The 27782-nt window shown below is 39.4% G+C and overlaps 1 protein-coding gene across 1 annotated transcript in view; it reads right to left on the bottom strand.

Annotated features, from left to right (window-relative positions):
* The window catches only part of qsox1 (quiescin Q6 sulfhydryl oxidase 1), a 77716-nt gene that overhangs the window by 2994 nt on the left and 46940 nt on the right, over positions 1–27782 (bottom strand). The window contains exons 9-11 of the mRNA XM_039767315.1: positions 20307–20429; positions 16152–16299; positions 13409–13591 (exon numbers count right to left, since the gene is read on the bottom strand). Coding sequence (XP_039623249.1) covers positions 13409–13591; positions 16152–16299; positions 20307–20429 — 454 coding nt within the window. The remainder of the gene's footprint in view (positions 1–13408; positions 13592–16151; positions 16300–20306; positions 20430–27782) is intronic.

Raw genomic sequence — 27782 nt, 5'->3', positions numbered from 1 at the left:
GTGGCTGCAGGTTTTTGCTCCAACCCAGTTGCTTAATAAAAAGCACTTATTGCTAAAGTAACACTTCTGCTTCACTTTAGTGATTTTGAGCCCTTATTGCTTCATTTTGTCTTAAACAGCTATTTTAATTGCTCCTAATTATCAATAACATGCAAATGACAAGAGAGAGCAGCATTTCTCCATTTAGCTTATTTACATTTACACCTGTGTATTTATCTGCACTATTGGGTTTAATTAAATACTTGGAAGAAAAATGAAGAGAAAAAAGTGAAGGACTGAGAATTACTCGTCCATTTTAGCCTTCAAATCATTTGCATGATAGAAAGGGAAAGAAAATCTAGGATATGAGAATGACCTGACATAGCAGAGTTAATTTAATTTCATAGCTTGTTAGTGCTTTATTGGCAAGTATTGCTTTCTAATTAAGCAACCAGGTCAGAACAAAAACCTGCAGCCACTGCGGCTCTCCAGGACTGGGATTGAGGACCCCTGCCCTAGGGAAAAATGTGTGTAATGCTTTAATGTAGAAAATGCTAACCTTCTAGTATTCACCCATGGTTTGTGTTCTCTTAAAATGCTAAATTATCTCTCACTCTCCCATCCACCTGTTAAACTTGCTTACAGGTTTGTTTTTTTATGGTCCTATGAAAAAGTAAGTACATATGTGGACATATAAAGATTTGATCATGCTTTAAACAGTATGTATAGATAAAGGCGATGTGATATATAGCAAACATCAGGCCACATTTGCATTTTGTAGTGCATTGTATAACTTAAACATGGAAATTTCACACGTGATAAAAGTAAGTACATACTTAAATTTATCACAATTTCAAAAGCCTCAAATTAGAATCTGGTGCAAATAATTAGAGCTACGTTAGACAGGATCTTGTCTGAAACCATCTTGCTTAAACTTCAGACATTTAGTTTGATCTGATCTGCTCTTTGTTGTTGAAGTGTGTGTTATCATCATGCAGAGATCAAAAGAGCTCTCTGAGGCCTTCAGAAAGAAGGTACTATATGTCTAGGAAGGGGTTTTATAAGCGCTCCAAGCATATGGAAATCATCTAACCCACTATCTATAACATCTACATGTGGAGAAGATTTCAAACTACTGCCAACTTGTCCAGGCCAAACCATCTCAGGATGTTCAACCATTAGAAAGGCTGCAAAAATGAGGCGTGCCAGTAATAAACAAAGAACATCCAGGCAAGGCTAAAATTTGCCGATGAACACCTAGTCATGACCAGAACTTCTGGAAAAATTTGCTCTGGACAGATGAGGCAAAAAGAGTTATATTGGACACAGTAACGGAAGACTTGTTTGGCGAAACCTGATGCTAACTGTCAAGGATTGTGGGGCAAATGTTTTGGTTTGGGATTGCTTTGCTGTATCAGGGCCTGGGCAGCATACCATCACAGAATCCTTTTTTTTATTAAATAAATTATTATTGTACCAGAGGGTGTTTGAGGATAATATGAGATGAAGATTCCTGGAATAACTAAGCCAAGGACCTGATAGAGATCCCAACAAGATGCTATGGAGGGATTAGAAACGGGTTTTGCAAGTAAAGTGCCCCTGAAACATTGCACTGCTGAAAGAATTCTGAATGCAGGAGTGGGAAATGCTTTCTCAGAGTTGATGTCAGAGACTGCTAGACAGTTCTAGGAAATGCGTAATTTAAAAAAAAAAATTTATTGATTTAATTGTAATCATTCCATATAAATAGATCAATCTTTACAAAAAATAGGATTGAAAACAAATCAACCCCCACCCCTGAGAAAGAGAGCATGGCCAACGGAGTAAAAGCTTGTAAAAATACATAAATTGATGAGTTTAATAGGCAGATAAAGATAAATGGAGAAGAAAAAAAAATGTAAAGAGAATTACTTCCTCAGTGCTTTAACAGCTTATTATAAAATATTATTGATTAGATCCTGCCAGATTTTGAAAAAGTTCTGCACAGATCCTTTAACTGAGAATTTGATTTTTTCCAATTTCGAATAGTATAAAACATTAGTTACCCACTGACTTAAAAGAGGAGTCAGGATTCTTCCAGTTTAGCAAAGTAAGTCTGCGTGCCAGTAGTGTAGTGAAGGCATTCACAGTTTGTTTGTCCTTCTCCACTTTTAGCCCATCTGGAAGAACACCAGACACAGCTGTTAGAGGTTTAGGAGGGATTGTGACACCAAGGCTGTCTGAAAGGCACTTAAATTGTTTTGTCCAGAATGATGTTAATTTGGTGCAGGCCCAAAACATGTGACCCAGTGAGGCTGGGACTTGATTGCAACGTTCGCAGGTTGAATCTTGCCCTGGAAAGATTTTGGACAGTTTTAAGCGAGACAGATGTGCTCGATATATAACTTTGAGTTGTATAATTGTATGCTTTGCCCACATGGAGCTCGAGTGAATTCTCTGCATTGCTACCTTCCACTCCTTTTCTGACCTGTTGAGTGAGAGATCCTTTTTCCATTGTCCTCTTGGATCTTTGAAAGGTAGGGACTGTAAAACAATTTTATATATTGCAGAAATGCTGTCCGAGTCCTCGAAACTGAGCAATATTTTTTCCAGCATAGAGGAGGGTGTGAGATGAGGAAACTTGGGCAGGTTCTGTTAAAAAAAAAGTTTCTAATTTGAAGATAGTGAAAGAAATGTGTTGTTGGAAAGTTAAATTTGGAATGTAATTGTTCATAGGATGCAAAAATGTTGTCTATATAAAGATCTCTAAGTAATTTAATCCCAAATCTTTTCCAGATATTAAAAACTGCATATGTTTGCGAGGGTTGAAAAATATGGTTCTCATGTAGAGGTGCCACAGATAAAAGATTCTCCATCTTAAAATGCTTTCTACATTGGTTCGATATTCTGAGTGAGTGAAGCACAATTGGGTTATTAGTATATTGGCGATAACTTGCATCTATTGGGGCACAGAGCAGGGAATATAAAGAAGTACTGCAGGATTTTACTTCTATTGCGGAACAAGCCTGTGTATGTTCATCTATTTGTGTCCAGGTTTTTATAGCTTGTATGTTTGCTGCCCAGTAATAAGACTGAAAGTTAGGTAGAGCTATGCCACCTTCTGCCTTAGGTCTTTTGTAGGGTCGCTCTTTGAATACGTGGATGTTTTGAGTATCAAATAAATGAGGTTATGGTTGAATCTAATTGCTTAAAAAATGATTTATTGATGTATAGTGGAATGTTTTGAAATAAAAAGAGAAGCTTAGGAAGGATATTCATCTTAACAATGTCAATTCTTCCAGCTAGAGTGAGATGAAGGGTTGACCATCTATGCAAGTCTTGCTTAATTTTTTCCATACAGATGGCAAAATTTTGTTGATAAAGAGCTTTGTTGTGATATTTACCCCTAGGTATTTAAACTGATCTGCAATGATAAAAGGGAAGGTGTCCAATCTAATATTGTATGCATACTTGAGAGGGCAATAGCAGCTATTGGAGCCAGTTAGAGCCATTTGTTTTTTTCACATATGGAAATGGTGCATCTGGTTGTTTTTTGTTGAAAAAATGTATTTTTAATAAATATTAGTAAGTACCCTTTATCTAAAGATACTGCTTAAATGAAAATCAAATATTGATAAATCCACACGTTTTAAAAGGAAAAACGTTTCATGAAGTGCATTTACAGTTTCACATGACTGTATAACTAAGATGTATAACTGATTTATATATTGACTCATCCGCTGCTAATTTGGGGTAAAGGGCTTGCTGGGTAATGAAAGAAGAGTACCCACTCCTGAAATCAGGCCAGCATCTTCACTTTGTGGCTGCTAAGTGGAGATGCTAGTTTTATAGATTGCTTTAAGAAAATGGTGGTTAAGATGTGATTAAGGCAGCTCTTTTCTGCTTCTGTTTATCTGACTGTGCAGGAAACGTGCTATTGAATGTACCATACGTCATTTCATAATGAAGCCTGCTGTCAGCAGCTTTATAAGCCACTATCATCTAGGTTCATGGTATGCATATTGTAAGAAAGAAAACCAAATTTTCAGTCAAAATGAATTTTTTGCCATTTCTTCTCTTTGTTTCATTTAGTTATTGGCTATGTTATAATTGTAATTATCATAACATTTATATAGGTAACATCTTTGCTATGGGGTAAACATAGGAAGTTTTATCTAAACGGTTCCCGGTACACACAGACACTTACTGCATCAAAATTAATATTTGAATTGTCATCCTGCTTGCTCTTGTTCATTCATCCATAAATAATTTTGTATAGGCGGAGACTGAAATTTTTTTTTTTTTTTGTCGCAGATCATCACTGAAGATTAAGTATTGAACCCATCACCAGAGACAAAGATAGTTTAGTTAAAATGTCACCATCAAAGACATTTAACATTACTCTTTCAGCAGAGAAATTCAGAGACACTGTGTTTTGACATGCAGAAGAAACTATTTTTGTTAACATTATACCAAGTGGTCAAACTCCTATCTGTTCGTTAAAAATGTTCACGGGGTTTAAGGAAAGTTTGACATCACACAAATGTCACTGGATTATTCCCTCAACCTAACAATGCACCACATTAAGCACGTTTAAAACCCAGGAAGTCGCTGTAAAACTGGATTGTTCCTCCTTATCCACCCTACAGCCCCAACATTTCTCAATTACATTTACTTATTTGGCTAACGCCTTTATGCATGGTGACTAACAATATTTGAGATGAAATTGGGTACAATTCTTTTGATTTTCCAATTGAAGGACACAGCCTCAGGATTTGAGGTCCAAAACCTTAACCACTGCACTTTCTTCCTCAAATTTAAACTCTTTAGATCCCTCAAAGTTGACATCTTTGTGAAAAAGTTTGGGAATGATAAAAGGGTTATTGAAATGACAAGTGCAGGATTCAGACTGGTGCAAGTGGGGAATGCTTGCAGTTCTTCACTGGTCAAGGCTGTTTAATTTGACAAGAGGCCAGATGTGGAAGATATGCCAGTTTGTTCAGATTACAGGATGAAAATCTTCCAGTAAGGATTTTGGGATGGGGGGAGGAAACGAACTAACAAATCCATTGAAATGTATATCCTAAAATGTGCAAATCTGTGCATGTAAAAGGAAACAGGAAATGTGTGTGTGCTTTTTTCTTTCCTGTTCGTATAAGTGTCTTGTAGGTAAAATTGTTGTGTATGGACCTGTGTGTGAACTGTGTGAAGTAAGTGATCCAACCCCTTTAAGAATATTACACAGGTTGATGTGGAATTCAACCTGATTGAGAAGTGCATACAAACTAGAAGGTAAGACAAAGGAGCCGTGTCTTGTGCTGTGTTTGCTTGGCAGCGTGAATGAGTGAGTGAGACACAACCCATACTTTAATTGATTTGAGTGGTTATATGTGAATAGCCATCCAGTTTCCTAATTCGATATACTTTTGCTGAATACAGGAGCAGAGTGTTTGTACATATTTACAATTATAATATCATACAATTTTTTATGTCTGCCTAATCTTGAGCAGGGTCAGGGAGGGCAGTAGCCTATCCCAGCAACCATAGGGCGCAAGGCAAGAACAGTACCAGTCCATCACAGGGTGAACACACTCAGACACACACAAAACATGCATACTAGGGCTGATTTAGCATTGCCAGCCCACCTTATCTGCATGTCTTTGAGAGGAAATTGGAGCAACTGGAGGAAACTCACAGGGAGAACATACAAACTCTACACTGGGAGGACCTGGGACATTTTCTTTAATGCAAAGCAGCAGTGCTACTACTGTGCCACTGTGACACCCAATTATAATATAAACTGCTCAAAAAGATTAAAGGAACACTTTGAAAACACAAATCTCAATGGAGGAAAGAAAAATCATGCTGGATATCTATACTGATATGGACTGGGTAATGTGTTAGGAACGAAAGGATGCCACATTGTTTGATGGAAATGAAGACTATCAACCTACAGGGGGCTGAATTCAAAGACACCCCAAAAATCAAAGTGACAATCTGCAGCGCAACCTGGCAACATCAGATGGACCGAAACATAATGTCCCAGAGGTGTTCTATTGGATTTAGGTCAGGCGAGCATGGGGGCCAGCCAGTGGTATCCAGTCCTTCATTCTCCAGGGACTACCTGCATACTCTCGCCACATGAGACCAGGCCTTGTCGTGCACCAGGAGGAACCCGGGACCCACTGCACCAGCATAGGGTCTAACAACGGTTCCAAGGATTTCATCCCGATACCTAATGGCATTCAAGGTGCCATTGTCTAGCCTGTTGAGTTCTGTGCGTTCCTCCATGGATATGCTTCCCCAGACCATCACAGGCCCACCACCAAACCAGTCTGAGTAAATTGCAATTCATACTATGTTTATAAACAAACGCACAGCAAAACTTGAATGATTAATATAAAAAAAAATCACGGCAATATACTTTGGACTGACAAAAGATGACAGGAAAACAAATTCCAGTCACTACACTACAGGAAAAATAAACTTCTGGGAGGGTCCGTTTTTAATGGGGAGAGTCAGTTTTGATGACCTCGGACAAATGGCCACTCAGTATCTCCTGTGCATTCTAAATAAGTACGTGATCAACACAGTATGTACTTCTATAGAATGATGTAATTAAAACTGAACATGCCAACAAGGTATTACTTTTTATTTTGTTTGGTACTCTGAGTCAAGAAATGTATGGAAAAATAGCAAACGTTTTGGAAAGAACAGCCTCCCCTCGTATTCGCCCATGAATAGTGCAGGATTGGCCTGTGTCTGTGAGTGGGGGGCTGGTCTTTGTGCATGTATTTACTTGGTATGCGTTTCACTGACCTATCAATGAATGGATTTCCTCGGTCTTATCCAAATCACATATACTGTTAGCTGGAGCAGCAACAGGCAATTTATTAGTGAGTTTGTCCTTCTGGGATAAACAAGGTGGAAATTCAATTAAAACAAGAGCCCCCTGAGGAGTCTGATTCCACATTCAATTTCCATATAGTGCTTGCTCCCTTCAGAGGTGTCTGGGGAAGGAGGATTTCCTCTTGAATTTCTCTCTGAATGATATGAATGAAGCCACTGGTTCCCAAGAGACCCAGAGCTACAAAGCAGTAGAGAAAATGTATAATTTGAGGCGCTTTCATCCACTCCAACCCAGCAGGGCAAACACCAACCCGCCCCCCGCCTCCCCCAAAAACCATTTTCTGCCTTCCAGAAAACGCTCAACAAAGCCTGCCAGGGAGCCATTGTGCCTTTCTATAGCTAGGATTAGTAACAACTTGTTAACATCTTAACCTCTTGGACTGACATTCAAAGCCTTAGAAAGAGTTGTAAATCTTTGTGCTGTGTATTTAGTGTTAGGGAGTGCAGAAAATTCCACTCGAGTGCTTTCATGAATTGGTGTTGCTGACACTTTTCAAGCAGCATGCTTCTGTCCACAACTCCTTTCTCCCACTAAGCACTCTATCCATTTTTTGATCAGCCTGTCCTTTATTCTAGCAAGAGGCATAGGCCGGGATTCTATTATGTAGGAAGCATTCCAGTCCATTGCTGAGCATGCATTTAGGTGACCGATAAGTGATTCATACTATAAGTGTCAGTCAACCTGTGTGCATTAATTTGGTCAATGAAAAGAAATGTATTAACATGTTAAGCACATGTAGGCTTCCCAAAGAAGGCATCAACATTTTGGGATGATTTAACTCATCCTCATCTGCTGCTACAACTTAGTTCCTGAATGCCAAGCTCACTTACCAAAATCCATACTGACTCAAGTAAATGTTGGACCATCCTCCAACAATGCTTAAATTAAGCAGAAGTTGATATATTTGGTTGACACATTTATTCAAGATAAGAGCGTGTTACTAGAACAGAATATGTTGGGAGAAAAAATTCCAAATACTTGAACAGTTGGAGCACAGGCAGTTTAAGTTGCAGCCGTGGGAGGGTTTAAAAGTCCGCCACCTTAGCTTCTGTTCCGCACAGCCTGCATGCTTGAGTTAACATTACATTTTAGATTTTTATTGTGCAGCACATTGTCAGTCATCAGTACCTGGCATTCTGTCAGATGGTTTTGTTTGGTGTGAGACATTAGGAGTATATATATTAAAAAAAAAAAGTCTTAACTGGGGGGACCTCAGACAGGCTGTGATGGAGCCTTTATTGTCCCTAACAGTGCCCCACTAAAGTTCATGGGATGAGGTATGGTTTGGGCTCAGTGGTCCTGGTATTTCAGTTCTCTGATGACTGTTTGCATTAGCATTAAATAAAATGATTCATATGGAGCCCATGAGGTGCTGCCATAGATAGATAGTATTTTCTTGATCCAAGGGGACATTTGGAGTGTTTTTACAGAAGCACAAAAATATAATTAATATAATCCCCCACCCCTGAATACACACAAGATAAACAAAAATAACTAAGCCCTCTGCATTGGGTAATAAGAGGGTAGTCCCACTGAGGCATTAGAAAAGCTTATTACTGTAGGTATAAAGTAGCCCCTGTAAGTATTACAGTTCTGCTGAAAAATGAGTTTCCTAAAGGAAAGGGGATGTGTAGTTTTGTTCATAATGGCCATCAGCTTTGACTTCATTATGTACTACATCCGGGATGGGGGTCCAGAGTGTGCCCTGTAACTGAGCTTGCCTCATTAATCATCTTATGAATTTGGTTGGCTTCTTTTGGAGTGATGTTGCTGGCCCACAGTGTAGAAAATCACACTTGGTATCACAGACTTACTGAACATGTAAAATATGTCACTACCCACATTAAAGGAACGTATTTTCCTAAGAAAGAGAGTCTGGTCTGCCCTTTCTTATACAGCTCCTCTGTGTTATTAGACCAGTCTAAATGGTCACTGATGTGGACTTGCAAGTACCTGTACCAGTGCACCACCTCCACATTCACATTCACTCTCTGAATAGTGACTGGGCATAGACGCTCTTCGGTGGAGCAAAAGTCAGTAAGTAGTTCCTTGGCTTGGTGATGGCGAATTGCAGACAATTCTCAAAGTTCAATAAATGACTCCTAACTCCATTGACAATAAACCCTATTAGTAAAGAATCATTTGAGAGTTTTTGCAAGTGATGTGACCTGGTGTTATAGTCTGATGTGTATAGAGCCAACAGAAAAAGGCCCCAGTTGTTGCTCACATCCATATTAGAGATGTGGCCTTTGAGCTTTTGAGCTCAACAAACTATGGTCTGCCAGACTGATAGTCCATTATGTAGGACACCATGGGCTCATTCATCTGCTTATCTCCTATATAAAGGCAGCATGGACTAGTGGCTAAAATATTGGAGTGTACATGACAAGGCTTCCAGTTTGGTCTCAACTATTGACTCGCAAAGAAAAACTGGGTGAGCAGCTTCATTTTTAGCTGTTCTGATGGATCTGTAGCTTAGTGAGGCTTGTCCATTTTATTTTTTGATTGTGTGTATGGTGTGTTTTCCCCAACCCTTCCCCGAAAAATCTGAAAACATATTTGTCATTTTGGAAAAATGTTAAATAAATGAACATGTAAATAAAAATATAGCTTAGTAGCTGGGTATTAGAAGCCTGGGGTTTCATTATATTATACAATTTGCATAAGTTTTTTTTTTTTTTCTTTTCGGAGGTATAGGGGAACAAATAAAAACCAACCCTACTGAGTGTGTTTTTTTTTTTTTTTGTTTTTTTTTGCTCTCTTGAATGTGCAGTTTGTTTGCCACTCAAATGATGGCATCAAAACCCGAAGCAAGACCACCAGTCGCTGTGGTGTGTTTTGCCAATAGATTTAATTGTCTTACTGCTTTACAAATGGGCCTCTTTCACGCCTGAGTGCACCACAAAGGGGATTTGTTAAGAACAGCATACTTTGAGGGTGAATCCCCACAGGAGAGGGCAGCACGCGTGTACATGCAGCAGTGAACTCTGGGAAAGGGGGCAGGGGAGGTATTGTGACTGCCACGTGCCGCCCCAACTCACAGCGTGTGCAGCCATCCATTAATCTTTGCTGTGTTGTGAAGGCTGGGAGAGCCCTTGGCTGGTGCCACCTGCTGTCTCTGTCCCTAAGGAGTTGCAGTTGCATCTCCTGCTGCTGCTTTAAGAGTTGTGCGTGTTAGTTATTCATTGTCGGGTGGAACAATGGCCCAGTGCTGGCCCAAGAGACCTACTCAGATAAATCTGCGCTACAGCCTCAAGTGCAAATGCATTGGCTTGGGGATTGAAGAGGAAGGCATCAGCGAAGCTAATGCAAAAGAGAGACGCAAGAATACACAAAGCATCAGTAGAAGTGGTGCTGCCTGAGCTTAAAGACTCTGTCCTGTCTATAGCCTTTCCAAAGACCATACATTGTGTCTGCTACCTGTGCTCCTTGAGCAAAATGTGAAAAGTTCCCTGCATATATGAGAATAGCATGATACCAATGAGAATTTCTCCTACGCCGATTTAATGGATGATCCAGAGCAACACGCCAAACTGAGGACTGTTGTGGGGTTTTTTTGTATTCTAAGTGATCGCTCAAAGAGTTCGGTTTAATCTTCATTTCGTATCCTCCCCATGGGAGACGCCTTCTCTTCCATTCAGGTCCCTTTGGCTTGAATCATACATGGAGTAGCATAGCACAACCACTGTGTGTGTGTGTCTATTTATTTATTTACATTTGTATCTATTTATTTATTTATTTAAACAGCTTCTGTAAAACGCCAAATTTCCCCCTGGGGACATAAAAATTATCTGACTATCTATCTAACAGGCAGAAATGGACTCAGTGATTGCTGAAATGTCAAACAAATGCTTGTTCTCTCCCAAAACCCCACCCCAACCTTATATTGTCATTTTTTTTTTACTTTTAGATCATGGCCTTTCCTCTACAGAACTGTTGTAAGGGTTTTAGGACCCATTTATCCTTAAGTGTCATAAATTTCCAGTGTTTGTTTGGCACTTTTTCCAAGCTTCTTAATGGCATTTTGCCAGTGTTTTTGGACATTTCTACAGCATTTTTGAAGTGTTTTCCAAGGAAAATCTAATTTACATTTGTTTCCTGTCACAATTTGTAGGTTGCAAGGTGTTCTGAGGTGACTGCTGAGTCTTCTATGACTTTAGTGCTTTGATTCCTGGTGATCAGAGTACTGAAGAGTACCGTGAGCACATTTATTGGGTTCATTCTGTTCTGCAGCAAAGGGACTAGAGAGGACAATTCTGGACTCTCAATAAAGAACACTGGCAGCACCTTGAAAAATTACAGGATTACACATGGATGTCTAAACATAGCACTGCAGTGCTATATCATAGTGTCTTTATGACATTTTTGTCCGATTTAACATAGATTTTATGAGGTTAAGTCATAAAAAGCAGATGTCACAGTTTTTATTTAGTATTTTATATTATTATGTAAAGAAGTGTTTCTTAAACTATGGGTTTTGACAATTTTGGATGGGACTTTGGAAGAAACTAGAGCACCCGGAGGAAACCCATGCGGTCACATAAAACATGCAAATCCCATACAGGGAGCACCTGGGACTTGAATTCCAACCTCCTTTTTTGCGAGGCAGCAGCACTACCACTGCACCATCTTGACATATCTTAGCAGTTACTTTTTTGTGACTCTGTTTCTTCTCTCTCTCTCTCTTTCTCATTTTCTGAGTTCACCTCCTTTGGCCTGTTTCACCCAGATCTAGGGGTTAATGTAGCAGATGTGTTAATAGTCAGATGCCCCTCCTGACACCAGCCTCCTTTTTTCATCCTTAAAGACATGTAACGAAAAATGGTGATCTTATTCTTACTCCGGGTGATGGGGTATATATACACATATATTTATAATATATACGAGGATAAGTCAATAATTACCTGCACTTTTGTGATCATTTTGTTTGACTTGGCTAAATAGTTTTCCCTGCACACTTGCGGACAGACACATAGTGTTTTCTCTGGACACAGTGGTAAACTTTTGATCAGTCAGTTTTACTGTGTTCTGGCCACTCCACTCTCCATTTGCACCAAAAAAGAACAAGAACACCTTTATAGTATTTTTCACTTTGACTGTCTGTTCATAAACCTTGCAATGAAGTACTCCCTTTAAAGTAAATAATAAAAGTGATATTAGATACTGAAGTAGTTTTTGTGGTGTAGTTAGTGTCTAAAGCCGGAGGCACGTTACATGAATTCTAATCAAAGCAGATGTCAGACTTGACTTAACTGCCATTACTGGATCTCGTCGTATTGAGGGTATCATGACAAGGAGTTGTAGGATATCACAAATTACAGAGCCCTATCCAAAGTGTTCAACAGTTTCACATTTCCAAAGTATTGCAAGCTTTGCGCATTTTGACAGCTAATAGCGTGCTGCCTTACAACACCAGTGCTTTTCAGGTATGGCCTGTTTCACTCATTACTGCAATTGGCCTTCACTTGTGATTAATCAAACCTGCACTAGCTACCTTTAGAAATTTTGAAGCATTGCTGTAATGTGGCTGTCACAGTAGCAGTAACTGGCTATGTTATTGCTTGGGGTCCCAATTTGATTCACTGTGATGCCTTGTGTGTGTTTTTGTGTGTCCTTTCTCTATCTAAAGCTATAAAATACTCTAAATTTCTCTTGGATGTACAACTGTTGTGTAGTACTTTGACATTGGGCTCTACAGTTGTACCAGTTGTTCCTACTAGATCTTCACATCAATAACTTGTGGCACAGCGGCCGTTTACTCTAAATAGTGTCCAAAGTTTGCTGCTGCAGCTATGATAGGCTCTGGCACCCCACAGCTCCACAACAGAACAGTCCAGTAATAACACTGATGGAGAAGAGTCTGTATCATTCATTAATGTGGTGAACCTTTTTTTAAAATATTTGCCCTATCACTCTTCAACGTATCCCTTTCAGATTGCTTTAGTAATAATGTACAGAAGGAACATGTTGATTCCACAAGTCTGGCTTGAAGTCAAAGTGTTGGCACTAAGCGGGCTGCCCAAGTGCCCCCTGTTTGGGTGCTGTGTCCTCTGTCCTACTCCTGAAGCCAGTGCCTCAGCCTCTACTAGCAAGCCAAAGGGGTGAGGGGCCTGATGTAATCCTTTTGCCACTGAGACAGTTGAGAACAGCTGCTGTCTGCAGAAAGGATAGTATGGCTAAAGAGATTAGCACTAAGGACAAGTGGTCACCAGAATTAGAAAAATGGAGAAACTTTTTCACCCGGCCGCCTTATTTAAACATCCTGCTGTCATTCAGGACAGGGTGGGGTTGAGGGAAAATGGTGAGAAAAAAGGCATAACCAAAAGACTGAGCATGCAGAGAAAAAAGGGGACAGTCAAGAGGCCAGTGGAAGAAGGCAGTAACACAGAGCTGAGGGCAGAGTAAAGAATCGTTTGGAGGAAAGGTCAGTCCTGCCAGTTCAGTTCACACTCAAATGAACTCTGCAACTTCTTCAGTCCTGATTAAGTCGCAGACGGCTGCTCCTAGCCCTCTATCCCAACAGTCTTTCTCAAGGATTACCTGCAAGACGGCTGTTGACATGATTGTGACGCTGCCAGAGCCACAGGACCGACTGTTCAAGGCTCCGTACTGAACTCATGGACTCCGTCGCCATGCTCTCAAAGTGGGAAGCACACTCCCGGCAACCAAAAAAATTCTTGATGTAACCCAGCATGGCCTTGAGAACCTCCTGAGGATCTGCATCTAAATACAAGAAATGGATGTTAGTTGTTCATATATTGGCTATCACAAAGAACTGGATGTCAGATGCTAACAGGTTGGAAACATTTTAGATTCAAATAACCATTCTGCGCTGCTGATACTGAAGGGGTTGAGTTGGGTCTCCAGGATGGCATGAAAACTGCTGTCCTCCTATTTTTAGGATTGAATTCCAGAAGATGGAAACATGCTTTTTGTTAATTCAAGCTTCTAGAATAAATATGTGAAATGGTTGAAGTTTGGTGGTTTGCACTCCATCAGCCAAAGAACAAGACACTGTAATGATGACTTGGAGACAGATGACACCCTTTATAACCAGCTTTGTGAGGGAAGAAGCACACTGTGGAGGTAATTTACAGCATAAATCTATCACACACACATTAGCCCAACTGATCAAGTCTTTTTATCAAACCATGTACTCCATCACCAGTCCTTAAATTAATTTGACTTGTGCTCCTTTTGCATTACCTGAAATCTCTTAGAATTAATCTCCTTATCAACACAGCTAAACATGTGGTAACATCAGTTGTGTGACCAACTCTTCAAATGTGTTCCAAGAATTCCGTAAGAGTTTACCCCTTGTAAGGTTCAGCCTAACAATTATGACATTCCCACTACAGCCATGTCTCCCAAGCTAGTTTCTACATTTGAAGGGCACCTGGTATTATGAAGGATTGGTGCTGGCCTGGCACAGAATACAAGGCCTTACTAAGTTATATGACCTACACTCTTGAAAGTAAATACTCAGGTATCTGAGGGCTACCCCGGCATGGATCCTGTCCAACTGAAGCTCGGATTCCACACAGAAAGACATCTTACTGATTACAACGTGGTTGTGACTCTCAGCTGCTCGACATTAATAGCTTTCACTTGTCCATAAAGGGTCCTGGCTTCCATACCACAGCTTGAAATGTGGCACCATGTGTTGTCTTTCTACAATAAAAATTTAACATTCCCCCCTCAGGTACTCCATTAATGTGCTTCCCTGAAATGAGGTACACTTATTTATGGGAAAAGTATTTTTCAATTCCAGCTCATAGAATAGGATTTTTACAGTGAGTACCATTAACCTTCTCTTTATATTGTGATATCACACAGGATGCTTCAGTTCTTCACTCTTCTTGCCTTATTTGTACTTTAATATGTAGATGACACATTGTTTCCTTACATAATATTTCATAAAACCTTTGGGACAATCCTAATCATGAAAGGAGCTGTAAAATAAATATTGTGAATCTGTAAACTGAGTAGGGGAAAACAAAATAAGATAATGTGAGTTGGAGATGAAGGTCTACGTGTCAGGTGTTTGTTTTTTTTTTTTTTTGCATTATTTTGGAAAATTTAAACCCCAAGCAATCTCAGTGGACAGATGGACATCTCTGGCTGGGCCCATCTGCGGGTCACGTGAGGGCCCCCTAAGCTCTGGGATTAACCCTGTATGAAGGGGGAAGAGAAGGCAAAGTCAGCTGTGTTGTTCATTAACTGCTCAAATTCCACTAATCTAAACAAATCCCTTTTACCGCCCCTAAACGAATTACTTTTGCGGTAACTAAAAAAAACACAAAAAACGTGATTTCCCTGAAATATGGGGAGCCCTGTGTCACCTTGTATAGGCCTTATTCATTTATTACTTTTGTGTGATTTACTGTCCTTGGCCAGTTGTTGCCTTTTTTCTCTGATGTTACAGCGTCCATAGAGCATTTTGAAACTTTGCAGCTCCCAGCATCCTTAATGACTATGGTATGATAATTGGAGTGAGTCTCTCCTGCTGTAGTGGTAACTCAGACCCACTTTGCATACAGAAACTCTGATACTCATCTGACACCTAAGCAGTGCACTCTGTTCCCTTCTAACAGTCTTGGAGTTGCCCTTTCCTTGAACTTTGACCGTGATGTCTGTCATTAAAACCTTTTTTCTCTAGCTTGATGTATCCTTTTCAGGAGCTGTACAGCACAGTCCTGTAAACTGCGTAACCTTTGGAAAAAAAAGATAACAGCATTTCTACTCAGTTGTGAAATTTGCAGACTATAGAAATTCAATTCAGGCACCTCACAGGTTTGAAACCCATGCCCAGTCATTATCTGCGTAAAGTTTGCACGTTCTGCATGGGTGGCCATCTGGTTACTATGTTTTCCTTTCTCCCACCTCTTGAGTTTTCATTTTAGAACATCTTGTTAATCTCGGACACGTGGAATATGATCATTAACTTTTTAAACAAACGGTTGGTTTCAGCTGAAAATTTAAACTCCATTTTATCCAACAGCTAATGAGAGCTTTTTAGCATGAAATCGTACTACTCATCAAAACAAAGAGTTGAGCCGGGGGTGGGCAGCAATCAACTCTATTTAGGTCTCTGTAGCTAGAGAGCCCCTTAGGACAACAGCCAAATAAATATGGTGATCTAATAGACAACACTTCTATCAAAGAACAAAGCACTGGCACTGGCGTATTGGCACTTGGGTTAAGGCAGCTCTTTTAAAAAAAAAACATGTAAGGCTGCCAATGTGCAAACAGCAGTGAGCTTAGAGAAGTGCAGTTCACTTACCTCGTGCGGAAGCCTTCTCATTCTGCAAAGCCTGCACCGTGAGCAGGTGGAAGAGGGTCCAGACGGAGCATGGGTACCCCCTGAAGTGTGACCGAGATCCCTGACAGGCCACCCACTTTATTGTTGGAGGAAGAGCCAAGTTGGGTACCTGTGAGAAAAAAAAACCAGATGAGGAGTTATGAGGGCCGCTCATTTGGACAGATGTGAAGGTGGTCATTGTAGATACACAGCCCAAGTGTGAATGGGTCACTGAGCGAGATGTTTAAACAGAAAGCGTTCAAGTCTGGGACGTGTACATGCAACTCTCTTTGGAGAAAATTTTCAACGAAATGAATCTGTGTTATTAGGATTGCCAGAAAAGTTTGCAACACTTTCTGTGCTTCAGATAAACTTTCTAGAAAAAGTCTGCAACTTACCCTGTGGCTAATTTGACACGTTCAGGTTACTACTGCATTTTCATAGTGCACAACCAGTTGACCCTCAAAATGGTGTTATGTGTATTTAAAATGTACAAAAATGTATACGGTGGCAATGCCATTGATAACATGCACTATTGGACACAGGCCTTCATAAGTTGGGGGTTTTGAAAAAGGCCAAGAAGAGCTCAGTGACGCACTCTGAACCCATTCAAGGTAGTAATGTATGAGAGGATGAAGTCAAAACTAATGGCCATTAAGAACAATTCTGCACATCCTATCTCTGATACAGTAACACTGAGGACTTTCAGCCAACCAGTTACTCAGCAGATGTGTGTCAGGTAACTCTACAGGAGCTCCTTCAAACCTAAAGGAAATGCACCTTTATAATGATTCACTGGGACTGCTCTCTTAATAACCAAGTCAGGAGTTTACTTTGTGTTTTTTTGTTTTTGTTTTTTTTTCATTTATAGTGTGTGTATTTTTGTTGTCGTTGCTCATTATAGTATTTCTTGAACTTCTATAAAAACTACATTTTCCCCTTGGGACAAACAGACAAATTTGTGTATGAATGAACTAGAACAGCGGCCACTCAGGAAGTTGTTTACTTTCCAAGACGACTGTCTCCCTCTGAATGAGGTTTTGGCTAAACAGAGGAGCACATTTACTAACGGACTGAGACAACCAATTCTTGGTTTCTGTGTATTTGAACCTTGTTAACATACCAAAGATTATTATAATTCTTGTTATATGTGTAATTGTGCCTTTTGGTTTCTGCTGCTGTAGCCCTGTAATTTCCTTCAAGATTAATAAAGTATCTAGCTAGCTGGCTATCTAACATGACATAGCTGTTCCTTTTGGGTTAATATAGGATCTGTGTCTCTATCTAGCTGACTAGCAAGCTACCATGGCATAAATGCTCATTCAGAGTTAATAAAGTAAAAATCTGTCCAGCTAACACATCACTGCTCCTGCATTGATAATTTTGTATAAACTTCAAATAAAAAAAGAAAAAACCACTGGGTCACTTACAGCGGAGGATTTTACATGCTGCGATTGCTATTAATTCTTTCATTTTTGAAAATTATTGACTCGGGTCATAATGATCAGCATCCCTTTTGTAATCAAATGGAAGACATTTAGGGTTTCTTTCTTACTGTAGCTGGTTAATACTATAATAATGCTTTAATTTAACTCTAGGAAAAAAATAACCAGGAGTGCTTACTTGGTAACTTTTTGTTGGGGGTCATGCTAAAATGGCTGATTTCTCAAAGAAATGAGAAATATGGATGGAAATGGACTAAAGATGAACACTTTATTAATGTTTAAGGTGCTCATTCATAACACATTAATGGTTGAATTTTCATATTATAAACTAACAAATGAAATAGATATATTCTAAGAAATTTGTGATACACAAAATGATTTATGTTGTGTAGAAAATTAATATCCAGTGGTAAATATGAGTAGAAAAGCCTGAAACTTGTAAATGTTCCATATATGATACAGACTGGTGTCTGTTAATATGACTGTAATTGTAAATAAAAGTCCATTTAAAATCTAAAAAAATGTTATCTACCTGTCTGCACCTTCTATAGTGCCTTTCACATTTATCTATCAACAACAAGATTTATTGCTATAACATATTTTCATAAAACAATGTAGCTAAAAGTGTTTTACACAATGTCAAAGAGAAAGTTACAGGAAATGAAAAACAAATAAGATTAGGCAATAATATTAAAGAATAAGTAACAAACACAATCTATACGATCTTAAAAAAAAACCCATAAATATCAAATAGAAGAATATCATCTGTATATACAGTGTCATGATGGAAGTCTCTAAAGATGAGTCTGGTGATAAGGTCAGATGGCTGGGAGGACTGGGGGGATGGGGGGAAGCTCCAGTTAGGCTGATGGGGGCGGGGAATTCTCTCTTTGCTTATATAGTGCCTTTCATGCAGACACCTCGGTGACTTTGCCCCTTAACAGAGAGTTGATTATACTTTTAGCAGTGCTGCACATTGACAGGCTAATCTAATGCAGCACTATGTTTCTCAGTGTTGACTTCAGCGTGAGAGTGAATCACTTCATTGCCCCCAGGTGGAGGGTCCCCATTATGATTTCGCCTCACGGATGCCTGATTGTTTCACAAACGTTGGGCGTGGGGGAGCATTTTGGTGAAAAGGCCCCTTTCTCTCACAGCCCGCTGAACGCACACCTAGAATGCCCTGATGGTAGATCTGCCCCTGCTTTCAGGTAACTGTCTATCACTTCAGCATGCTGATGACCTCCTCTGACAGGACCAGTGGATTACAACCTCAAAGCCTGCAGCTGAGCTTTCAGCATCTAAGAGAAGTGTCAACAACATTTTTGCTGCCTTAGGATATTCAAAAGTGTGTTCATGCTGTATTTTTCAGATGCTAATGATCAATGACAAACCTGTACAGAAAGAGGTGTATTCACATTTTCTCTCCTGTTTCACTGGGAATTAAACATAAATCCACCATTTTTGAACTGAACACCAGACATTGCTCAGTGGAATGGCATCATCCAAGTTTTCCTTGGGAAAACGTTATTTAAGGGTACCTCTTCAGCAGGGAGTGTAAGATTTGGGGTGCAGACAGGGTGACTTTTGGTAGCTGCATGATCAAACTGTTGACTCAGATGTGTACATTCAAACTGTTATACTTGTATCTTCAAATAATTTTCAGAAATGGTATTCAAGCTTAGAAGGCATTGTTCCAAAGTTGTTAAAAGAAATGTTACCATTTTTTTCTGTCCATTTAAAATATAAGTAAATGAATTACAGAAGGTCTGTACATCACGTCCTGTTTATTTAAAATATTTTTAAATGAATAACTAACAAGTTACAGAAGCATTTAATGAATGTTCAGCTTCTCAAAAGAGACAGCACGACTGTGCATGGCCAAACTCCAGCATGAAATGATGGGAAGCAACTACAAGACCCGAGTGGACTGCTCTGCCATCCACATTACCATGTAATCTTGCCCTCTCAGATTTCTCCCCTTTTGGAGCTCTTGAAGATCTGGGAGTGATGATGAGGTCCGTGAAGAAATGGCTGAGTCCAGGATTCAGACTGGCACAAAAAGGACATGCATTTGTAGGTTTTTTCTTGGCACAAGACTATTGAACTTGATGGAGAAAAATGAGGATGGTAGAAAATACATCAAGTTATCCTATTTGAATACTCAAATTATTAGAGAATAAACTAGTATCAATTTAAAAAAAAAAAAAAAATCTGTTGCAAAATTTTCTAGGCAGTGAATATAATCCTTGCCCTCCAGTAGGCATTCTCACTCTAGCACTGATCTGGTAAACATTTAAGTCAGACAGTGAAGAGAAGAGAGATTTTTTTAAAAGTTAATTTAGAAGAGAAGTCTTAAATTCTTGAACCAAATACAAAAATGTTTAGTTTCTTATATACTGTGTCTGGATAAATTACAGTAATTGTATTAGGGCTTTCAGGGCGATAATGTTACTTTTTAAACTTATTTGGGGACAGCAGTGGCAGTGTTAGATCCGGATCATGCCTTGCTTTTGCTTCAGTGATGATGGATACTTTTTGTTTCTCTCCCAAGAGTCACCGAGGGCTCAATGAACCACCCACTGCATCTCACAGTTGCTGCACTGTTTACCATGGTTTGGATTCATGTCATCACCTAATGGAGACCATTGATTTGAGGTTAGGAGTTCTGTAACATAAAGGCACTACTCACATCAAATCCATTTTCCATTTCTTTCTCCAGGGTGCTGTATGGCAGTTCAGACTCTGTATGGGATTTCAGCCAGCTGTTGAGGACCTGAAGGAAGTTCATCATGATGGGGCGTCCAGGAAAGTACTACAGAGGAAGACAAAGGTAAAAGGTTAGTGGGCATCTGACTGCTGCACCTTGACAAACTGTGTATAACATGCTGGCAAAAATTGATTTGTATTTATTTTTAAAAATCAAATTACAAAAGTCTTTCTTGCAAACAGAAAATTAGATAATGCAAATGCATGAGTAAGGAATTTGTGGCAGACATACTGTATGTGAATTTGGTCCACTGGACTCTCACAGAAAGTCCCCTGAGGATTTCCATCACAATCATAGTTTTGGTGTCCTCTCCTCTTAGACTGGCCTAATAAAAATGCATTATGTTGTGACATATAGTCTGTGCTTTGCAGTTTGCACAAGTAAAGTGGTATAATTTCATTCAAGATAATTGAAATGATGGAATTTATTTTTTATGATGGTTAGCAAGGAATGTGAAACATACACGAGGCTGCCATTTAATGAGGTACCAGAGTGACTTTTTCTTTGGAGGTTTTGTTTTGCTGGTGTGCTTGCCTCACTTGCACATCCTTGGAGGTGGAGCTCTTAGCCCAACTCCATCTCTCACTTCCAGGCCAGACAGACATACACACACACACTTCCACGGGTAGACTTTTATATATTAGATATATATGTTTGTGTGTGTGTGTGTGTGTGTGTATAGATACAGATATATATAGATTTTTTTTTTTTTAACAGTTGCTACAAAATTTCAGCATAGCAATGTCCTTCAGGTCCATTTTGACCCACCTTTGGCTTTAATGGATTTTCGTTGTATTTAGTGTGGTTTGTTTGTTCACAACCCGTAAATGTCATCTTGTTCTAAATGTTTGGATCATCTGTACTACAGGTTAAGATGGTCAATCAATATAAAATAGATCCAGGGTGAAAAATTTGATGTCCAGGGCAGCTCACAATTGGGTCAAAAAAGACCCAGAATGCACAGCACTGAGTCACCGCCAGAAGACACTGCGAAGGTTAACTTAATTTCTGTTGTTTAATTCGATAGGATTGCCCATCATATATTAAAGGTGTGTCTTTCAAGTTAATCAGTGATACTAAATAAAAACTTACATATGAATGGCTACCATTCAGTCCATCAAGCATGTTAGTTTCGCTAATGGCTAAGCTGTTTCCATATCTCATCCAGATGCTTCTTAAAGGTTGTCAAGGTTTCTGCATCAACTACATGGCTTGGTAGTTTGTTCCAGATGCCCAAAAACTCTTTGTGTAGTGAAGTATTTCTATCTTTGGTCCTAAATGCTCTTCCCCTTAATTTCTAGTAGTGTCCTAAAGTATTCACACTTAAGCAGTAAGAATTCTGTTTAATCTACATTATCGGTGCCTTTCAGGATTTTTTCAAGACCTGGATTTGGTCAACACACAGTCAGCACTGCTTGAGACTAAACAGGCGTAATTGTCCGAGTCTGTCACAGTAGGGCGTTGTCCTTAAGTCCTGGGATGCACTTGTGCTGCTATGTCTTTCTTGCAGCATGGTGACCAGAACTGCACACAATACTCCAGATATGGTGTTACTAGTGTGTTATATAGTGTAAGCTTAATAGCTCTTGAATTATATTAAAAAAATGTAACAATACAAGGTAGTCCAGATCTAATTATGCAGATCCAGATCGTCTGGATGACTTTGATTTATGGCGGGACGATTCCAGTTCGGTACGAAGACGATTCTTCATGTCGTCAATTCACACACTTCTCAATGGTCCGGGATTTTTTGGGTGATTTTCTATGTAATAAACTTACTTAAAGTTATAGCATAATGAAAATTGCATAATTAGATCTGGACCACCCTGTATAGCCAAATATTTTATTTGCCTTTTTAATCGCTTCTGCACATTGCTTAAATGATGAAAATGTTATGTCAACATAAACCCCTAAATCCTTTTCAGAGGTTGCTTCCTGTAGGACAGTGTCTCCATCTTGTATTTATAATTGGCATTCCTTTTGCCCACTTGTAGCACTTTCCACTTTTCTACATTAAACTGCTACATTAAGTGTAGTAGTATGCCCTGTGGTGGACTGACAACCCATCCAGGGATGGTTCCTGCCTTGTACTCAATGATGCCTGGACAGGATTCATACCACCATCATTAATCCAGAATTGGATAAACGGGTATGGAAAAATGAACAAATTAAGAGTTACAGTAAAAAAAGGAAATGGTTTCCTGCAGAATAAAGGAAATTTCTCACCTCACTACAGTATCTGTCTAAAATTGGTTTAGAAAAATTGCAGGATTTACACAAATGATGGAGAATCTATTTTTGGAAGCAGGCCCAGGAAACAAAATGAGATGCGGTGGCACAAATAGTTGGAAGCACATACTAGATAAGTAATGCAGCGTACCTTTCTTTTAACGTAACATTGTCAAACCTGCTCAGTCCAATTTGGGGTCACAGGGGCTGGAGCACATTATGGCAGCAGGGAGAGTAAAGCAGAATGCAGTACTGCACAGGGCCCACCCACACCTACTGTACATGGATCTAAGATGGACTCTGCCATTAACCTAAGCTCATGGTCTTAGGAAGGTAATACATGCAGACACCATTTAGAACTCTGCATGAACAACATTTATTTCTAAAGCACATTTTTATACAAAACATGTAGCTCAAAGTGCTTTACAAGAAGGAAAGAAAAAATGACAAAAGAATAAACAAATAAAATAAACTATAAAAATGTAAATATCTACATACTGTATCTATATTGGTGTCAGTTCACTTGTTTTAAATTTCAGTTATATTATCAGATATCTCAGGTTTGGGAAAAACAACTGACTTTAGAAATGCTTGTGGCTTTTGCAGATGCTCACTTAGATAGATAAAAGTAAAGGCACTATTCAATAGAAAGATGGGTGGATAGATAGAAAATGAAAGATATCTCTCTCTCTCATATACATATATATGTATGTATATAATTGTGTGTGTGTGTGTATATATATATATATATATATATATATATACACATGTATATCTATACTAATAAAAGGCAAAGCCCTCACTGATTGACTGACTGACTCACTCACTGACTCATCACTAATTCTCCAACTTCCCGTGTAGGTAGAAGGCTGACATTTGGCAGGCTTATTTCTTACAGCTTATTTACAAAAGTTAAGCAGGTTTCATTTCGAAATTCTACACGTGACGGTCATAACGGTCAACAACGTCCGCCAAGTTGAACTTTCTTATTTATGGCCCCATCTTCACGAAATTTGGTAGGTGGCTTCCCTGCGCTAACCAAAACCAATGTACGTACTTATTTCGGTGGTATGATGCCACTGTCGGCTGCCATATTGAACTTTTCAACGGTCTTTGTTACTTATTGGCCCATTTTCAAGATATTTGGTACGCAGGTTCCCAACGCTAACTGAATCCTACTTACGTACATATATACATCAATAGCCTGCAGCTCGGTCACCGTGTGAGGCGGCGTTGGGTCCCCCATCCCAACGCCTCCCACGTTGTTGGCTGCCTGCCTATATAAGGCCGTCCGTCGCTCCTGTCTCTACATTCCCTTCCTTGCTTTGCCACGGGATTCACGTCTCCCTGCTGATAACTACAGCCTTTTTATTTAATCCACAGCTTCTCCGCTGTTTTATTGCTCATTTATTACGATTATAGTTATTATGTAGGTATTTTAGACTTACTTTACATTGTTCAGGTACCCATTTCCTTTATCATTCCAACCGTACCTTCATTAACATGTCTATCAAGGTGATCACCATCGATCAAAGAACTGTCACTTACCGAGTGGTTTCCATGCCCGGAGAGGGCACCTACCTTTTCCATTCTCTTTGTTACATATTGCACGGCCATATCAGGCTCACTCTTGATATCTGGAGGAACATTGTGTCTTATGTATTGAATGACTGGACAGGTTCAAGGTGTGGACTGATGACAGTACAGGAGATAATTATTCTACACAGGAGCACTAGAAGAGTGAAATGCTTAAGCCCTTCACCTATGCATCTGCATGTGAGTTGATGGCTGCTGGTGAATTGTTCGGTTGTCGCTTTCAAGTGTACCAAAATGGCCAAATATTTTACACCTTTCAACAAAAGCCAATGCCTCTTAAACATCTTAGATTGACAGGTGACGATTTCAGTAGTGGACACTTTGATGTTTATGAATGTTTAAACTCTCAAAAGCTGGATGTGAAGTTATCGATGAAACCGGTTGTATACTTACAACACTTGACAGATGCCGAATGTCTCTTCAACACAACAAGTCCTACAAATACTGTCGTAATTGAAACAAACCATGAAACTCAAACCGATTATGACAGCAGCAATCCAAGCTGTGAGATTTGAAACAAGATTACTGTTCAAATGGCCAACTGTACGTTACATGCTCAAGAGTAAGCTCAGTGCACAGCTTGGTCATATTACAACCGGAGGGCCGAACTCACAATGTGGTATACAAAGAGATCCTTAACAAATAATTATTGGTATATTTTCCCTCAGTTTAAAAAGGTTTTTAAAAAAATTTTCTTCTTAATAAAAATTTTAAGGCAGTACTTTGCTGCTGCGAAGCGCGGGTATTTTGAGATATATATATATATCCCCCTTGACCTGTGCTATGCGCCAGGCTCTTTGCATCTCTGCCGCTCGCATATGTGGATTTCACTTTCACCAAACAACAAATCTTTTAATTCCCATGGATACGCCTCTTCATTCAGAGGAAACACTACTTTTCCCTGATGGCAACACGAATTAGACGATCTACAAGTCTCCGACTTAAAGTTTAAATCTGAACAATACATTCAATCTCTTTTCGATGTTCCGTTATTTCACCGAGTAATAATTTCTGTTTGTTAGTGCTAATACGATCTTTACTATCAGTTTTTGGAGACTTTCGAATTTTAGTACTTTCATAATTTCTAACCTGTTCTACATGTGTATCGTGCCAACGTTTTTGAACCTCTTTATGATGTTCTACTTTGCCTTGTACTCTTTGTCTTTTTTTTCTGACCCCGTTTGGAGCTGAGAGCGCAGGAACTGTGTCTGACAATAGCATTCACACGAATGAGAAGCGATAGAACCATGGGCGTGGTTGTAAATTTTTGAGAGGAGACCGGAACTTGTCAAATTCTTTTGGCGAAAAGTTCCGTCTCGTGGGACCTGAAATTATCTCTCGCGGGAGTTGAAATTATGTCCAAGAAAGTCTCGGGGCCCTCCTCAATCACGCACCACACTCCGTTTAAGTCAGGCTACCTAACACTGCGTTTTGGAGCGTTCCTAGCCTCCGCTTAGCTAGCGATACCTGTTTGTTTATTGGTTTTTTAAAGTTTGTCCTGTTTCACTACTACATGGTTAGAGTTGTGGGGGGACAGCTAGTGTAATATATATATAGAAGACCGTGCATAACAGATAGATAGTAAAGAACAGCACCATACAGTATAACAGATAGTACTTTATTTGTCCCAAGGGGAAATTTAATCTTTTGCAGAAGCTCAAGAAATACAGAAATATTCTAACAAACAACAAAACGCCCCCTCAAACACACACAAGAATTATATAAAAGAAAAAAAAAAGTGAATGTACAGGTGTGAGGGAGTGTAGAGGTGTGTGTGTGAATGGGCTCAGCAATGCGGTGATATTATATCCTGATTTGGGTCCTGTCTTGTTTCCAGTGATGCCAGGATAAACTCCTGATTCCTCTGGCCACTAAATTGAAAAAAACTCCAGGGTAGAAAAATCTTATCAGTTTGGCCTTTCTACTTCCAAAGGTTTATGTAAATAAACTGTCCTTCTCTACCGAAGACCGGACTCGAACCTTTAGAGGTTTTAGGCCACAACATAAGCCATTGCGTCACTGTGCCATCTGAGTATAACAGTAAAACAATATAGTTGTCCTACAAAGTGTAGCTCTTACTTAAGGAGGCATTTTTGAATTTTGAAATTTGGAAAGAGTAAAACAAATTAGCAAATCAATTGTGGGATAATTGCTACAAATATATCCTCCTGATATGACTAACCTGGACTTCACTTACCATTCTGTGGCCGTTGTGTCTGAAATGGCTGTGTACTCTATGAAGAGGTTGGGAGCAGGTGCTCATAGTGCGTTGCCGCACCCACCACTCAATGAACTACCTGGATTGGGATGCGAGTACAGCAGGTGACAACTCAGCACCACACTAGAACAACATGAGGTTTTTACGGTGGCTGGAGTGCCAATCCTACAACCAACCCCCACATTTTCCCTGTAGTTGGAGGACCTGCTTGCAGGACTGGATGAATATAAACGTCATACCAGGACAAAGCAATTGCAGGTTAATGATCATGCTCAAGGGCCCAACAGAGAAGAGACACTTCTGGCGTTTATGGAATTCAAACCAGCAACCTTCCGATTGCCAACGCAGATCCCAAGCCTCAGAGCCACCACTCCATCCTTGTACACTATAAGATGTCATTGAAATGTCGCTGCTGTGTCAAGCTGATATACAGGAAAATACAATTTTCAGAAAAATCTGCACTCTCCCCTGCTTTGAAATGTTTAGAAAAAGTCCCATGTATAATGTTAAGTGTGTTAGTGTGTTTTTTTTTTTATTAATTGTTTTGGTATCCGGTGATAATTTAGTTCAGTGGTTCTCAAATCCAGTCCTGTTGTAATATCTCAAATGACTAGGATAGTATTTAAAAATGTGAAAACGAAAGAAGACGTTCTATGATTGAAAAGCCAGGAAATCCAGCTATTCAAACCATCAAAACAATAGATAAGAATCAAAGTCGATGCTGAAGGGCCAGTGCCAGAAAAAGGAGTAAATAACAGAGAATCATAACAAAGTCCTTTTTTAGGGGTTAATTCGTCAAAATCAGATAGAAAGTGACCATCTAAACTGACCTTATAACCCTTTTCTGTAATTGACTCTGAGACTGTGACATGTACACCACACCCCTAGCAACCTGACCTGCACCATAACGACAGGGATGCCAAAAATAGCAGCTTCGGTAGACGGGACAAACTTGTATCAGAAACGGTGCAAAATAATTCTTACCTCTATAGATACATGTGAGAAATGGATAAAAATTATACAAATAACTAGAGAATGGGATTCCTCATATGTCAAAACCCTAAAATAGTCAAAAATCTACATATTAATCGGACTAGTGCCACGCCTTGGGGGGGTCATCAGGAGGGAGTTTACAAACCACTGCTTTAGTAGGATTTTACTTATCAAATTGAAGAATGTAGAAAGTGAAATGATGGCTGCCATTAAGACCCTCAGAGGCACCTTTGTTTGAGTGTTTAATTTTTTTAAAAAACCTTTTTTTACTATTTCAACCCTACAGTCAATCTGTTTTTGAGTTTGTATTTTATATGGCACCTTACACAAAGCACAACATCTTTAAATCCCATCAATGGCCT

The sequence above is a fragment of the Polypterus senegalus genome, chromosome 10, assembly GCF_016835505.1.
Source record: "Polypterus senegalus isolate Bchr_013 chromosome 10, ASM1683550v1, whole genome shotgun sequence".
NCBI lineage: Eukaryota > Metazoa > Chordata > Cladistia > Polypteriformes > Polypteridae > Polypterus > Polypterus senegalus.
The sequence above is the reverse complement of the archived record's forward strand: the minus strand, read 5'-3'. Positions and strand labels throughout refer to the sequence as shown.